The sequence below is a fragment of the Pan paniscus genome, chromosome 23, assembly GCF_029289425.2.
Source record: "Pan paniscus chromosome 23, NHGRI_mPanPan1-v2.0_pri, whole genome shotgun sequence".
NCBI classification, from domain to species: Eukaryota; Metazoa; Chordata; class Mammalia; order Primates; family Hominidae; genus Pan; species Pan paniscus.
The window spans coordinates 41,237,019-41,253,174 of NC_085927.1; the positions used below are offsets into that span (position 1 = coordinate 41,237,019).

The 16,156-nt window shown below is 48.0% G+C and overlaps 1 protein-coding gene and 1 long non-coding RNA gene across 6 annotated transcripts in view; one reads left to right on the plus strand and one right to left on the minus strand.

The window, feature by feature from the left end:
- Window positions 1–417: 417 nt before the first annotated feature.
- Window positions 418–11,167, minus strand: PIK3IP1 (phosphoinositide-3-kinase interacting protein 1). Of its 2 annotated transcripts, XM_003826927.5 has the most exons (6): window positions 10,986–11,167; window positions 9,903–10,019; window positions 9,688–9,807; window positions 8,222–8,422; window positions 8,038–8,116; window positions 418–2,023 (listed from the first exon to the last, which is right to left on the minus strand). In XM_003826927.5, exons 1-6 carry the CDS (start codon window positions 11,053–11,055, stop codon window positions 1,819–1,821), a joined length of 792 nt encoding a protein of 263 aa, XP_003826975.1. In that variant the 5' UTR covers window positions 11,056–11,167; the 3' UTR covers window positions 418–1,818. The 2 variants fall into 2 exon arrangements, with proteins under 2 accessions (XP_003826975.1, XP_008950525.1); XM_008952277.5 differs by lacking the exon at window positions 8,038–8,116 and having other exon boundaries at window positions 10,986–11,117.
- Window positions 9,597–16,156, plus strand: part of LOC106634268 (uncharacterized) — a 47,161-nt gene continuing 40,601 nt past the window's right edge. For 2 of the 4 annotated variants that reach the window (XR_010111818.1, XR_010111817.1), the window contains exon 1: window positions 9,625–11,411. This is a non-coding gene — a long non-coding RNA (uncharacterized LOC106634268). Of the gene's footprint in view, window positions 11,412–16,156 lie in introns of all 4 variants that reach the window. The other 2 variants (XR_008622603.2, XR_008622604.2) reach the window with 2 other exon arrangements.

Sequence of the window (16,156 nt, forward strand, 5' to 3'; positions counted from 1 at the left end):
TACAAAAATTAGCCAGGTGTGGTGGCACATACCTGTAATCCCAGCTACTCTGGAGGCTGAGGCAGGAGAATCGCTTGAACCCACAAGGCAGAGGTTGCAGTGAGGCAAGATCATGCCATTGCACTCCAGCCTGTGCAACAAGAGCCAAACTCCATCTCAAAAAAAAAAAATCTGGACACAGGCTGCAGTTGTCACCTTCCAGTAACAGGGCGAGGATGAATGAAGAAAAGGCCCAGAGCTTGCTACATAGGTGTTGACAAGGTAACCCAAAGCTTCTCAACTTACATGGAGGGTTCCTGTTAGCCCTCAAAAACTTGGCAATGTGGAGTCTTTTTTTTTTTTTTTTTAATTAAGTCAAATGCAGAGCAATTTCCCACACTATATGCAGGTGTCAGAATGAGGTATATAAAACATGTATATAGAGAAATGCCTTTATAGAAAAGTAGAAACCAGTAATATTCTCTTCTCCAGCATCACTAACACCAAGAGACCGCCTGAGGTCTAGGTCCCCAAAGCAGATGGCTCCATAGAAAGCCCCACTAACCCCCGTCTCCACATTGGGCAGTGGAAGGGTTCTGGAAAGGAAGCTCTATGGCTAGGAGCTGCCAAGGCCTCTTGAGTGTGACATCACAGGTTAGAGGCCCTGCTGAGCTGCTAGCACAGTGCAGTGGAGAAATGTTGCACTCAGTCAGGAAGCTGGGCTCTTGCCATGCCAGTAGCTTGCTTACGACCTTGGGCAAGTCACTTTTTCCTCTCTGGGGCCCTGTGTCCAAAAGGCTTAATGAGCCCTTTCTAATGGTTCTTTGATTGCTTTATGAGTTAGGGGCTGTGACCCTAGCCCCATTGCCCTACAGGAAGGTGCTGACCTGGATGCCCGCAGGACCACCTGCTAAATCAGGCCCACTTCGGGAGCAAGCCCTGAAGTGCTTTATTACCTTGCCTCTGAGCTTAGTTTCCAGGTTAGCCTCTTAGAAGCAGCTCACAAGGCCCCACAGTATAATTCCCATAGGTTAGCTAACTACTCTCTTACCTGTGCAAAATGAAGACAGGTCACTATCCATCCCTGAAGAGAAACTGGGGCATCCCAGGTCTGCCTCTGCTCCTGTGGCCAAAGGCGGAGCAGATCCTTCTCTATCCTCTTCCTAAGTGGAATGCTCAGTGCAATTCTTCCTTTCCTTATGAAACCGGAAGAGTCCCTGGGCCCAGGCCTGGCCCACGGTTGTCAAGGCACATCATTGCCAGCAAGCTGAAGCATACCAGCAGCCACAACCTAGATCTCATTCCCAACCCAAAGTTCTGACTTCTGTACAAACTCGTTTCCAGTTCTCAGAGGTCAGTAGGGAGTTCCATCCCAAATATTTTTAAAACTAAATATATTTTTTCAGTGCCATCTCTTGACCTGCTTTACCTTAACCATGAATAACAGTGTATGCCACTCAAGCCCACAGTGGAGACTGAGGCCATCTTAGTAAAGCACAGAGGAGCCTGGGGGAGCTCCCCGTCTATCCCTGGTTCAGTTCCAGGGGTGCAGGCAATGTTTGGAAGCCCTTAGCAGCAGCATCACTGTGGGAGCTGCCACTGTCTCCATCCACAGACAAAATCTGCTCCAAGGGATGGAGAAGGAGCACTGTTAGGACCCTACCCAGCCTTACCCTCAGCCCACAGGGCCACCTGCTTCTGTCACTTACTAGGATTCACCAAAAAAGGGGGGGAGTGGTAGGGTTTTAACCAGAACACAAAGTGGTAGTTCCTCCCAGCTGTAGGAGGGTGGGCTGTCCTGCACCAGTGTCTGCATGGGCTCCTGCCCACTGGGGGGGCTCAGGCCCCAGGAGTCCCGGCCTGGCCCATAAGGGGGGTGCTGCCCTCCTGAGGGTCAACTGGAGTCTGGCTGGTGTGGACCACGACAGTCTTCTCATCCACAATCTCACAGGTGGGGTTGGTGAAGGCAGACAAGGGCAGAGTGATTCGCTGCATCTCCCTCTCACATACTTTCTGATCATGCTGTTCTTTCAAATCCTTCCCCCTGGCAGGAAAAAAACAAACAAACATTCAGGCTATGCCTCCTGCATAGCTTTGCTCATTAGATAGCATCCCTGAGGCTCGGCAAGAGCAGCAGCTTGCCATTGTCACAACAAATCAGTGGCTGAGCCAGGACCCAAACTCAGGTCCAGGATTCTAGGATATCCATTCTGCAAGACTGCGTTAAACTCAACAAGAAGCTCCTGCACCTCTGGTCTTAGGTTCTCCATCTGTAAAATAGGGTGACAGCAGTATGGACTTCATACAGCTTCACCGGGGCTCAATGAAAATAAAGTAAAGGACAGAGACTTTTTTTTTTTTTTTTTTTTGGTTGAGACAGGGTCTCAACATGTTGCCTAGGCTGGTCTCAAACTACTGGGCTCAAGCGATCCTCCCACCCCCCAAAGTACTGGGATTACAGGCGTGAGCCACTGCACCTGGCCAGATAGAGACTCTTAAAGCAAGACACAGTTTTGTTCTTTCAGCCCCAGAGACCCAGAGAACTATCTGAACTTCGGACCTAACCCATAAAGTTGTCCAGAAAACTGACCTGATCATCCTGCTGTGAGACAGCCTCCCAGAGATGCTTATTACTTTTAATAAGCATCTACTAAATGTCAGCTACAGGCTTTTTTTTTTTTTGGAGATGGAGTTTCGTGGTTTTTGCCCAGGCTGGAGTACAATGGCACAATCTCGGCTCACTGCAACCTCTGCCTCTCGGGTTCAAGCGATTCTCCTGCCTCAGCCTCCCAAGTAGCCAGGATTACAGGCATGTGCCACCACGCCCAGAGTATTTTGTATTTTTAGTAGAGATGGGGTTTCTCCATGTTGGTCAGGCTGGTCTCGAACTCCCGATCTCAGGTGATCCACCCGCCTCAGCATCCCAAAGTGCTGGGATTACAGGCGTGAGCCACCACACCCAGCCTAATCCCCCTTTTATAGATGAAGAAACTGAGGCTTTTGAGCTTAACTTCCACGCCTTGCTTTCCTCAGCAACCTCCTTTACCTGTGGCCAGCTGAGCTGCTGCTAATGGCCAGGCTGCATCATATACAAGTCTTTAGGGGAAAAAAATCAATTTGTATTAATGGGGCAGAGCAGGGCTGGAAGAGCAGTCAAGGGTAAAGAAAGCAGATGCTGGCACTAGTCTGGATTAGTCTCATCCATTCAGAAGCCTGGAAGCACACTCAATCCCATGTGCCTGCTGTTAATGGTGCCTGTGAGTCCTAGAGATGCAGTGGCTGCTCCCAGCTCCCTTGGGTGACCTTTGAGAGGCCACTAGGCCTGCTACACTGACCATCAGGCAGCCTAGCCCCTTCTCACTGCTTGGGGGTAGGGGTTGGTTAGCCTGGGTGTTGTGTGGCAGCCAAGAAAGAACAAAAGGCTTATTCACTGACTTAGTTCCTCTCCTAAGGGAGTGGAGTGGTGTTGACTTACAGTTTTTCCCTCCCCTTTTTATCAGAAAATAAGACCTCCCTCTGAAGCTAGTGCAGACACTACACTTAGCTCCTCAGTCACAGACTGGCCGTTTGAACCTCGTGGCCTAGACTACCAGGACAAAGACCCGGCCAGGCTGAGCTCCCACCCACCCCCATTTACAGCCCTCCCTCCCTAAGAGGAAGCCTGGTGCCTGCCCACCCATCCCAGCCAGGGAAAAGCTCCATCCCATTAGGCAAGCCTCATGGCCTTTGGCAGAGCTCAAGGCTTACAGTACCTACCCTGACTGCTTGCTACAAGGCCAGGGTGGGACTGGGAGCTGAGCTGGCCAGAGAGAGCAGGTGTAGATGAAGCTGCTGCCTGCCTCCGACTTCCTCTCCCAGAGTATGGAAGCACCACAGACCTCATTCAGACTACACAGGTCGTCTTCAATTATTACTCTGAGCCGCTGCTATTTTCCCAGTCAGAGGCAGTGCTGTGCCACACTGCTGCTCAGGAAAAGTTCCCAAGGCAGCTACAGGTAATAATCACAAGAGCAGCCAACATTTATTTCCTGCTTTCTTAATAAGTAAGGCCCTACTGTATGCTGCCTCCAACTTCCTCTCCCAGGCTATAGAACACCAATTGTATGCCTAAACTATACTGTCCAATTTCATCCTCACAACCTATGTGGTATCTATTTTGATCTGTTTCATAGATAGGAAGGCAGATGCAGAGAAGTTACACTATTTGTTCAAGCAAATGGCAGAGCTGGGATTTGAACCCAGTCTTAGCACCGGCAATATTGTCTTTTTAGGAAATAGAGTTGGGAGTATCACCATATCTAACCCCCTTACAGTACAGATGAAGAAATTGAGGTCCAGAGAAGGTAAATAACTTGTCCAGTGTCACATCCAGAATAGGTGAAAGTTCCAGAACTAGATCTTGTTTCTTCTGACTTTAAGCCCAGCCTTTTTTTAAATTTCTATTTTTCCTACTTTCCTTTGCAATTCAAAGCAAATTTACACGAGGCTACTTGGCCTCACTGGACTTGCTGGAGATACTAATACTCCTCAGACATACATTACTAGCTGTGTAGCCTGGCCATTGTACTTAACTCTGCTAGGTCTCAGCTCCTCACTGTAAAATCTAACAGTGCTCCTAGTGTGGTTGTGAGGCTTAGTCAAGGTAATCAGGAGGCTGGGTGCAGTGGCTCATGCCTATAATCCCAACACTTTGGGAGGCCGAGGCGGGTGGATTGCCTGAGGTTAGAGTTCAAGACCAGCCTGGCCAACATGGTGAAACCCCGTCTCTACTAAAAATACAAAAATTAGCAGGACATGGTGGTGGGTGCCTCTAATCCCAGCTACTCGGGAGGCTGAGGCAGGAGAATCACTTGAACCCAGGAGGCGGCGGTTGCAGTGAGCCGACACAGCGAGACTCTGTCTCAAAAAAAAAAAAAAATTAAGAAAAAAAGATAATCAGGGAAGAGCATACAGTAGGGCCTTACTTATTAAGAAAGCATGAAATAAATGTTGGCTGCTATTGTGATTATTACCTGATTGGTGTGCTATTGTTTCTGTTTACATTTAATACTTATAATAATCTTAGATGGGTAGATGTGGAGGGAGGACATATCCCCATTTAACAGACAAGATACCAAGGCTCAGAGGGCACCTGAACCCACACTCAACCTACAGCTCTTTTCAGGACACTCTGCTCTCTGACTTTAGGAAGAGATGAAGGCTGCAAGCTTGTTTTTAAGCCCACATGCGGTTTCCTGTTGTACAGTCTGTTCTCAGAGCAGTACTGCTGAAGAAAGGAGTGATCTGGTCGTTACTGACGGGGAGTCTGATGACTGGGTGCCTTGCCCTGAGTTTACAGGAAAATAAATTTTAGGCCTCAGGGCAGTCTCGTGACAGCCTAGAGGAACAAATCTAGAAGAAAAAGACTTCCACTGGACACCAGAACTGAGCTCAGAATTAAGAATGTTTAGTCAGTTCAAGCAGCTGGAAGGCCTGGAAACTGTCACAGGATTGCAGGACAGCCAAATGCTATTGGGTGGCTGAGGAAAAAGGAGATAGTTCAAGGACTAAACTCAGCCAATGTGGCTTAGGTCTGCTTATGAATTGTAAGGCCAGGGCCACTACGTCATTAACTCTGAAATGAACAAGCAGGTGTCCCTGGACCTGCATGTCAAACATCCCATTGTGGGAAACAACCTCAGACTGGGCGTCAGGATGTCCTCTCAAGTCAATACTTTCCCTCTCTGGACCTCTGCTTCCTGCATCATAAGAAATCAGAGAGTACTAGTCCATTACCCACTTTTTTTTTTTTTTGAGACAGCATCTCGCTCTGTCACCCAGGCTGGAGTGCAGTGGCACAATCATGGCTCACCATAGCGACTTCCCAGGCTCAGGTGATCCTCCCATCTCAGCCTCCTTAGTAACTAGGACTACAGGCGCCCACCACCATGCCTGGCTAATTTTTGTATTTTTTTGTAGAGACAGGGTTTTGCCATGTTGCCCATGCTGGTCTCGAACTCTTGGGCTCAAGCGATCCACCCACCTCTGCCTCCCAAAGTGCTAGGATTACAGGTGTGAGCCACTACGCCTGGTCCATTACCTACATTTTTTTTTTTTTTTTGAGACGGAGTATGGCTCTGTCGCCCAGGCTGGAGTGCAGTGGCACAATCTCGGCTCACTGCAACCTCAGCCTCCCAGGTTCAAGCGATTCTCCTGCCTCAGCCTCCCAAGTAGCCGGGATTACAAGTGCCCGCCACCACGCCTGGCTACTTTTTTGTATTTTTAGTAGAGACAGGATTTCACTATGTTGGCCAGGCTGGTCTCGAACTCCTGACCTCATGATCTGCCCGCCTCGGCCTCCCAAAGTGCTAGGATTACAGGTGTGAGCCACCACGCCCAGCCACACATTTTATAGAAAAGAAAAACAGCCATCATTTACTGACCACCTACTATGTGCCACACCCTGAGCTAAGTAGTCAAAAGCCATAGCTCCACACAATGATGTGGAGTAGGAAATTGAAGCAATTTGCCCAGGGTCACAGAGATAGCTAGTTAAAGGACTTCTCTCCACCAAACGCTAGGTGTGTAACCTCAGGTAAGGTATATAATCCCCTCTTGCCTTAGTTTCCTCATCTGTAAATTGGAGATGACAGCATTTACCTCATAAGGGTGATTATGAGTTAAAGCATGTGCTTCAAGCAGTGTCTGGCATACGGTACATGTTTGCTACTGCTGTTATTATTATACCCAAACTTCCCCTTTTTCATCTGTAATGAGGAGGTTGACTACAAGGCCTTTAAAGATGCCCTGCTGGGTGATCCACTGAGGCTGTGGGCTCAGACATGGCCCTCATCACTGGAAAATGCAGGCTGCATGCCAGGCATGGTGGTTCATGCCTATACACTTTGGGAGGCTGAGGTAGGAGGATTGCTTGAGCCCAGGAGTTTGAGACTAGCCTGGGCAACACAGTGAGACCCTGTCTCTATAAAAAAATTAAAAATCAGCCAGGCATGGCGGGACATGCCTGTAGTCCCAGCTACTCGGTGGGGGTGGGTGGGGGTAATCACTTGCGCCCTGGGAGGTTGAGGCTGCAGTGAGCCGTGATCGCACCACTGCACTCAAGCCTAGGCAATAGAGCGAGACCCTGAAAAAAAAAAATCAAAGAAAGGAAGGAAAGAAAGGGGAAGGAAGGAAGGGAGGGAGGGAAGGAAGGAAAAATGCCGGCTACTGTGTCACTTTCCTCACAGGAAGTTTTCTCAGACCACAGAGGAGAATATTACAGACACCCAGGGCTAGAAGTCAAATCCCCCAATTTTGCCCAAGAATGGCAAATAATTTTCCACAATCAGCCAGTGCTGTAAAGATGAATGCCAGTCTGGCTTACCATCATGCACCAGTCACTGACGGACATCTCGTGGGACCTTTCAAAATAAGCATTCTTCTCCTGCTGTCCCAGCCACAGGTCATGTCCTTGAGTTTCACAAGTAGCCTCTTTGGCTTTCTCACATGTGGTGAAGAGTGGCAAACAGACTTTCTGTTCTCCAACTCACTTTTTTCTTCCCTAGCAGAAGAGATCCCACTGCTTATAGCTCAGGAAATTTAAGCCTCAACTGCAACAGTGGCTGGAAACCTTTTCTAGTAGCAGAATTTTATAACTCACAGAAAGAATTTGGTCTTAAGGTCCCTGCAATCAGTGTCAAGCCTGATTTCTGCAGTGCCACTCACTTCAATGCCAGGCATGTGGGATCAGACAGCAGGGAATTTGCTATCAAAAGAGCTGGGTCTGAATCCAGGTTCTGCCACTCCTAGGCTATGTGACTTTGAGCAAGTCTCTGACAGAGGCTTCTTCATTTGTAAAATGCGGAACAAGAACATCCCTCACAAGGCTTTTAAGTGAGGTGTAAAGGCACCAAAGGAAAGGGTTTGTCCAAGGTCAGCAGATAAAGACTAGGACCAAGTCTCTACATCTTGAGCTGATTTTCAACATCTTGCTTCCTTTTGGGTAAGAAAGCCACAAAGTTTGACTTTGTGTACCTTCCTCCCCTCCTCCTAAGAGGGCCCAGAAGAGAAGCTACTGACCTCTTGTAGGAGTAGCCCAAGATGATGCCAGCTCCAATGGCAATGATGATCACCATCATGGTAATGCCCAGCACGTAGCCTGCCAAGGATAGGACACAAGGTCCCATTAGCCACACCCCAGACAATCAGCAAATGACATCTCTTGATGAATCCCAACAAGGGCAGGGGTGGGGGACCGTCATACCCAGAGTTCCCAGGTCCTTTTTCTCTTTGGAGTTCATCCGCACCCGCTGGCTGATCCCAATCACTGGCTGCACAGCTGCCGCCTCACTCCGAGCGGGCAGGGCGTTGGCAGGAGCGAACACCTGCACCTCATCTGCACCTGGCCCTTCAGACGCTTCCTGGATTTCTGTCGTGAAGGCTGGCAGGGCCTGGGAGGTGGTCTCTGGAGATGAGGTGGGAAACAGCTCTCATCAGGGACTGCCCTGAGTGAATTCCACAGCTGAACCTGGCCTGAGTGTTAGGGTAGATGAAGGTGGGTCACCTAAGAATTTCCCCCCACACACAACCCAAAGTCAAATTCTGCCCCAGAGGTAAGATCAGGCCTGAGAGGGCTGAACCATCTCAGGGACAAGGCAAATGAGAGGGGAAGGCCGTAGGGAAGGGCTTCTCTCCTACCTCCCACGTCTTTATCTGTCCAAATCCTTGCTATTTCCCAAGGCCCCTCTCGGTTGCGTTCTTCTGCAGGGGATTCCCCCCACTTCTACTTCAGGAAACAACCCATGCTTCCTTTGAGCAGCTCACATCTAAGCGTACGCTCTGTGCCAGTCCTTAGGTGAAATGTTTTACTTTGTGCCGGGAGCGGTGGCTCACGCCTGTAATCCCAGCACTTTGGGAGGCCAGGCGTTCGGGTCACCTGAGGTCAAGAGTTCGAGAGCAGCCTGGCCAACATGGTGAAACCCCGTCTCTACTAAAAACACAAAAATTAGCTGGGCGTGGTGGTGCACGCCTGTTATCCCAGCTACTCAAGCGGCTGAGGCAGGAGAATCACTGTAACGCGCAAGACGGAAGTTGCAGTGAGCCGAAATTGCGCCACTGCACTCCAGCCTGGGTGACAGAACGAGACTCCGTCTCAAAAAATAAAAAATAAAAAATAAATGCTTTATTTTGATTACTCCATTTAAACCTAGAAAACTGTCTTGCTGTTTTGGGAGCAAAAAGCCTGCGCTCTGGAATCTAAGAAACGTGAATTCAAATCTGTCCCCTGCCATTGCCTTTGGTAAATCGCTTAACTTCTCTGAAGCTCAGATGCCTCAAACGACTTCTTCCCGCGGTGTGTGTCAGGGGAGGTTGGGGAGCTGGGGTTGTGAGCAGTGTGGGTCTAGCACACTGCAGACGCTCCGCAAACGGTCAATAAACGCTGAGGGGCCAAAAGCCACTCCTCAGGACGCGCGGCGGAGAGACCTAGCCTCACCCCAGCCTCGCCCCGCGCAGTTGTTTACAAGCGCTCGCGGCGGATGAGCTCATACGAGTGGCGGCGGCGGCCAATAGGCTTTGAGCCCCGCGGCCTGGAGACAGCCCTGGCCAATCGGACGGCGCGGAGGCGGAGCGGGGCCGGCCGGCATCGCGCGGCCGCACGTGCGCCACGAGTGTCTCAGCCGCTTCCTGTCAGCGCCAGGAGCGGGGATTCCCGGGGTCCCGGGCAGGTACCTGGACAGCGCAGGTCCTCGCAAGGCCGTTTCTCAGGGACGCCGGCCTCGCCACTGACGTAGCACCAGGGCCCGCGCGGGTCCTCGTCCGGGTTTCGGCAGTAACTGTGATTGCCGGCCCCTGAGAGAGGAGAGAAGGAAATGTGTGCCGGGGCTGGCACCGGGAACGCGGCCGCCGCCCGCCAGCCCCGGCGCCGTCCCCCGGAGGACACTTACCCGACACGGGGGTCGAGGCCAGCCCGCTCTGCGCGTCCAGCCAGTTGAGGCAGCGGAGGCCCGGCGCGGGGGAGGTCTGGTCCTCCCGGTACAGGTGGCCGTTGTCCCAGAAACAGCCTGTGAGGAAGAGAAGCCCCCGGACACAGAGTAGCGGGCAGCGAACGGAAGACGCCCAGCCTGGCGGGCAGGGGAGCCGGGACCACCCGGGCGGAGCCTCAGCCTGGTTAGGGGACCCCGGGCCCTGCTGGGCCTCCCTCTCCTCTCGTGGCAACACCCCCACGCACCCCCCCCAACTCCACACACACCTCAGGGTGTGAAGCCCCTAGCCTGTGCCTGTCCCCCAGTCAACGCTCAGAGACTGTTAGGTTTTATTTATTTTTGAAACCTGGAAAGCGCTGCAGAAGTGCAAAGCGTTGTTACTCTTGAACTTGTGACCACTTTGGAGGAGAAGATGGAGAGGAGGAGGCCTGGCTTAGGGTCCCTTTGAGGAGCTGGGAGTTTTGGGACGGGGGGCGCCCAGACGTGACATTTATCCCTGTGTTGTAATGGCCACGTTACATAAACTCCGGTGTTTCCTCCTCCACGGATACGGCCACCTTCTGCCCGTTTAACAGGCAATACTCCCTCCCAGGAGAATTCTCCAGGAGCCTTGACTCCGTCAGGCAAAAGATTCAAGACAGCCTCAAACGGAGGAAACCGGCCTCATCGCTGACTGGATGAGACTCCAAGCTCCCACTCCCCTCTGCAGGAGAACCACAGAAGGAGGCTGGGGAAGGAGGACCACACCATGCAAAGGGCTTAGAAAGAACAGGACTTGGGGAGTAGGGGAGATGAACCCCCAAGCTCCATCCACTCATGAGCAAGGAAAGGCAGAGAGAAAGTGGCTTCTTGCCTTTGTTCTTAATGGCAAAGATGGAGCTGCAAGCCCCTGACAAGGAAAGGAGGGGTGGAAAAGCTTTCACGGGACAACAGAAACCGGCTAAACGCTTCGTTTCCTGTCATCCTGGCCCTGTTTGGGAAATAGGGGGCTTTACCCCTTCTGTTTCATGAAGTTGCTGCGGAAAGGAAAGATTGTAATCTCACCTCCAGATCCATAGGCTTCTGCTAGGAGCATGTTGCTGACGAGGAATGCTTGTACCCAGGCCAACAGCATCCTTGCCTCCTTCGTCTTGCAGGTGATTGAACGACCAGTGTTTAACCGAGGCCCCCTTGGCGGCGGCTCTGCCTCCCAGTCCCAGCCTTGCAGTCAGACCTGCCCTTGTTATGCTGTTCTGGTAAACAGCCTCTCTTTAGAACTGGGAGCTTCCCAGCTAGCTTGCTGCAGCGCGAGCTGTTTTTCAGCTGAAAGGCGCCCCCTGGGTCCTAAGCCTCCTAGGTCATGCAAAATCTAACTCTGAGCCAAGAAAGGAACTCAGCCAAGAGATATGCAGGTTGTGCTTAGCAGCCGATCAGTTTGAGACCTGCGAGGCCGCATCCCCAGGGTTTTTCATCTCTTCTGTTTCCATTTGTGTGAGTACAGAAAAAATAATTCTATCAAGGGGCATCATGGGATGTGGGAAATTATAAGCACTAAAACACAGAACAACTTAGGGAGCTATGCACCCAGGAGGAATTCATGACCACATAGGGGGGAAAAAATAAGAGTATCTGGTGGGGAGTGGAGTAATAGTTTTTTTTTCTTTTTTCTTTTTTTGAGACAGAGTTTCACACTGTCGCCCGGGCTGGAGTGCAATGGCACAATCTCGGCTCACTGCAACCACCTGCCGGGTTCTCGCAATTCTGCCTCAGTCTCCGGAGTAGCTGGATTTTTTTTTTTCCCTCACTCTATAGGAAATCCATTTGCTGTAATTTATATCCATCATTAAATCTCACCATATCCATTTGACTTAGGCCTTTTGGAGTTAGGCAGAAGGGCCCTTCTTCCTGTTTGGCTGACAGCTCAAGTTCCCAGGCAGCCTCAGTAAACTGAGAGAGAGAGCAGAGTGATTCGTCAAGACTACCTTGTGACAGGGGCACACCACCACACCCAGCTAATTTTTTGTATTTTTAGTAGAGACGGGGGTTTCACTATGTTGGCCAGACTGGTCTTGAACTCCTGACCTCGTAATCCACCTGCCTCGGCCTCCCAAAGTGTTGGAATTACAGGTGTGAGCCACCGCGTTCGGCCGAGTAACACTTTATACCCATCCTTGAAAAAGAAAAAGGGCCTTTATGAACACTGACACTAAAAAACAAAACAAAACAAAACAAAAAACAGTGTAACTTGGCCAGGGTCAAATCTGTCACATTGCTTTTTCTTACATTTGAGGTTTTTTGGGGTGTTGTATAAAGTAGGACTATAGAAGGAGTATCTTTAGTTGAAAACACATGTTATGCAAACATGGAAAAATTTGCTCAGTTACATTGTAATAGTCTACCCTTTCTGCCAGCCCTGAATTGTATAGAGGAAGTTAAGTAAAATGTTTGCTTTTTTTTTTTTTCCCTCACCCTATAGGAAATCCATTTGCTGTAATTTATATCCATCATTAAATCTCACCATATGCATTTGACTGAGGCCTTTTGGAGTAGGCAGAAGGGCCCTTCTTCCTGTTTGGCTGACAGCACAAGTTCCCAGGCAGCCTCAGTAAACTGAGAGATAGAGCAGAGTGATTCGTCAAGACTACCTTGTGACTCAGTCAGATCCCAAAATAGAAATGGGGAAACTCTGTTTCAATCTTGCAGGCAGTAATTTAAGGAGGAAAACAACTTAACTAATTTTTTGGGGGGAGGGGGACGGAGTCTCTGTCTCCCAGGCTGGAGTGCAGTGGCACCATCTCGGCTTACTGCAACCTCCACCTCCCAGGTTCAAGCAATTCTCCTGCCTCAGCCTCCCAAGTAGCTGGGATTAAAGGTGTGCGCCACCACGCCTGGCTAATTTTTTTTTTTGTATTTTTTTAGTAGAGATGGGGTTTCACCATGTTGGCCAGGCTGGTCTCAAACTCCTGACCTCAGGTGATCCACCCACCTTAGCCTCCCAAAGTGCTGGGATTACAGGTGTGAGCCACCATGCCTGGCCACTTTACTAAATAAATTTTAAAAGCTTTATCAGGGAAGAAAACTAGTGTCAATTCAACTAATCTGAGGTGAATCTGAATTCACTACACTCATAGAAAGGATAGAGAGATACATTTAATTCACTCTTTAAATAGTTTACTGATAATGTTTGATCCCTTTCGTCCATTTAATAAGATAGATTGCTTTGTTTTTGCAATCACTCTCCTATCTCCCCACCCAAGCTTCTGATCCTCTGACTCTTGACTTGGTCTACCCTGTGAATTACACCCTAGAATCTGTAAATTTATTCACGCATATACATACACAGATACGGTAACATTTTAAAATTTGGCCAGGTATAGTGGCTCACACTTGTAAATCCCAGCACTTGGGAGGCCAAGGTGGGAGGATGAGCCCAGGAGTTTGAGACCAGCCTGGGCAACATAATAAGACCCTCATCTCTACAAAAAAAAAAAAAAAAAAATAGGTAGGTGTGGTGGCACTCATCTGTAGTCCCACCTACTGAGGTGGGAGGATCATTTGAGTTCAGGAGTTGGAGGCTGCAGTGACCTGGGATCATGCCACTGCACTCCAGCTTGGGCAACAAAGAGAGACCCTGTCTTAAAAAAAAAAATTTATTTTTTTTGAGACAGAGTCTTGCTCTGTTGCCCGGGCTGGAATGCAGTGGCGCCATCTCGGCTCGCTGCAAGCTCCGCCTCCTGGGTTCACGCCATTCTGCCTCAGCCTCCCGAGTAGCTGGGACTACAGGCGCCCGCCACCATGCCCAGCTAATTTTTTGTATTTTGTTTAGTAGAGACGGGGTTTCACTGTGTTAGCCAGGATGGTCTCAATCTCCTGACCTCGTAATCCGCCTGCCTTGGCCTCCTAAAGTGCTGGGATTATAGGTGTGAGCCACTGCGCCTGGCCAAAATTTTTTTTTAATTTAGCAATTCCAATATAATAGGGATTTTTAAATTTTATTAATTTTACAAATATTTTTGAGAATCTGCTACATGCTAAATATAGTTGTAGATACTGGGAATACATCTGTGAACAAAATATTTGAAATCTCTGCCCTCATGAAGCTTATATTCTAATTGGGAGAGACATGATAAACATGTAAAATATTAGGTAATCTTAAGCGTTATGCGAAAAAAAGTGAAGCAGAGTAAGAGAGAGAGTAACAGGGTGATATTCCACTTGCCAAAGAAAGCATATACTATTTTCAGGGAAGTAATAGGATATTTCTATAGCAAAAGGCTGAAGGGGAAGGGCTCTTTGCACAATTTTTGGTGGGAGGGGTCCTATGTTTACTCTTACAGTGCAGCAGGAGACATATGATGTGCATTTTGTTTCATTACATAAAATACAGGCTTGAGGAAATGAGAGTAGTTTTAAATTTCAGAACAGCAGAAGATTCTTTGAAGTTGGTCACTCAGCACGTAATGTATTGCCTTTGTATGCAGCGAGGGTTCATTTATTGATATCTGATGAAATGCTCCTCCTCAGATTTTGAAGGGCTACTTTTGCTGGATTGTAATACTTTTCCCTCTGATTACGGTAGAGACAGGCTATAACAGGCCAGCACTTGTACTAGTTTCAGATTATCTACCATGCCTATGTAGGGATGCTAGTATTTCTACCTCAGAAGCCCAAGGCTTCTTTACCTGTTGCTGTTGTCATCTGATTTTCCTATTTAAAAAATACTATTTTCCCTAACTTACCTTGATACTCAGCAAAACCATATTTTGTGTCATGTGTCTTATCAGGAACAGCACTGCCTAGAAAAGATACAAAGCCAGAAGATTTTTTTCAGCTTAGTCATGTCTATTTTTTCTCCCCTGTAACTAAGACATTTATCAACATGATTGATTGGATTTTTTTAGTGGGCAGGGGAATGAAGGACTTGATTCTCGGTCCTTCAGAGATGTACTCTAACAGGTTCAGTACCTTCCTTCCTCAAGGCAATCAGATTTGGTTTAGAAATGTGCCTGTTGTCTTTTTCTGATGATCCAGATTTGAACTTTGCTCCATTTATTGGGGCAAGATGGCCATATTTTATGGCCTGTAGTTAGCGCAGACTTCAGATTTCTTCTGAAAATATCACGGCAATAATAATGTGATACAGTGCTACTCAAATACTTAAATTTTGAATTGTTTATATCCTTGAAGACAACATTGTGAAACATAATACTCATATCCTCAGTTTCGTATTAGATGATTACTAATCCAGAGACAAAGCTGTGCGATGAAATCAGGAAATATTCTCAAGAGTGTTTCCCAAGAAGGATGGGCACTTCATTTTGTTAACAGGATATGTTAGTGAGTGAGCTCTAATAAGGAAGTTATAAAGCTGTTAAAAGGCTTAAGAATCCTTTTTGTCAGCAAAAGAGGGCCAAAGTGTTGGTAAAAATCTTTGGAATAAGACCTAATGAGTTGGTTCCAGCAATTCACTTTATATGATGTGCTGTAGAAGTAGCTACTGAGATTGTGCTCAATATTTTGGTGTATAATTACAAACTGAGCAGGAATGGTTTTATGCAGCTTGTTAGGGAAATAATATTCTAGTCAAAATATGTAAACACCAAGGCTGTTTCTTTGAAGTGTAGCCTTCAAAGAGTTAGGTTATATCCATTTTGTGTATGCTTGGTACATAGTTTAGTTTTAATAAATGCTTGAAATAAAGGGGAAAAGCAGAGTACCATGTAAGGAAAAGCAGTCTAATGAGCCGACAGAGAGAACAGATTTTTTTTAGGGTAAACTACAGAATAGCCAAGAAGGCTTGTCAATCACAGGTTACTTTCAGAAATAAGACATTCCACACTGGAAACTAAGGAGCCACAAAGGCAGAGAACTGGGGAACATGTCACTGGTGTTGAGAAATAAAAGGAAGAATAAATTCTGAATGAGAGTGGATATTGATTTAGCTTAGATAACATGGTTTTCACATTGATGAAAACAGTCTTCAGTGTCACAGGAAGAATGCAGAAACTACAAACTTAATTGGTTCGTAAGGCTAGACTGTCAATATAAAAGGTGAATTCACCCAGTAAGCTACAATTATGCCTCTCTTGGAAGGGGATCTGATATTCTCCAATTTCAGTAAACTGGATTTGCAGTTTTAAAATGTATTAACACCCAGTATGAGCTTAGTACTGACTTTTAAAGTAGGAGAAGCAGTATACCAAATAATTTATGAGCGTAGGCTTTGGGGTTTTTTT

What these genes read in the sequence shown, in the direction of transcription:
- PIK3IP1 (XM_003826927.5), bottom strand. Translation starts at nt 11,055, where the DNA reads ATGCTGTTGGCCTGGGTACAAGCATTCCTCGTCAGCAACATGCTCCTA. An exon ending in AGAAGCCTATGGATCTGGAG is followed by an intron (nt 10,020 to 10,985) that starts GTGAGATTACAA and finishes TCTTCCTCACAG; the next exon opens with GCTGTTTCTGGGACAACGGC. An exon ending in AAAGGACCTGGGAACTCTGG is followed by an intron (nt 8,117 to 8,221) that starts GTATGACGGTCC and finishes TATCCTTGGCAG; the next exon opens with GCTACGTGCTGGGCATTACC.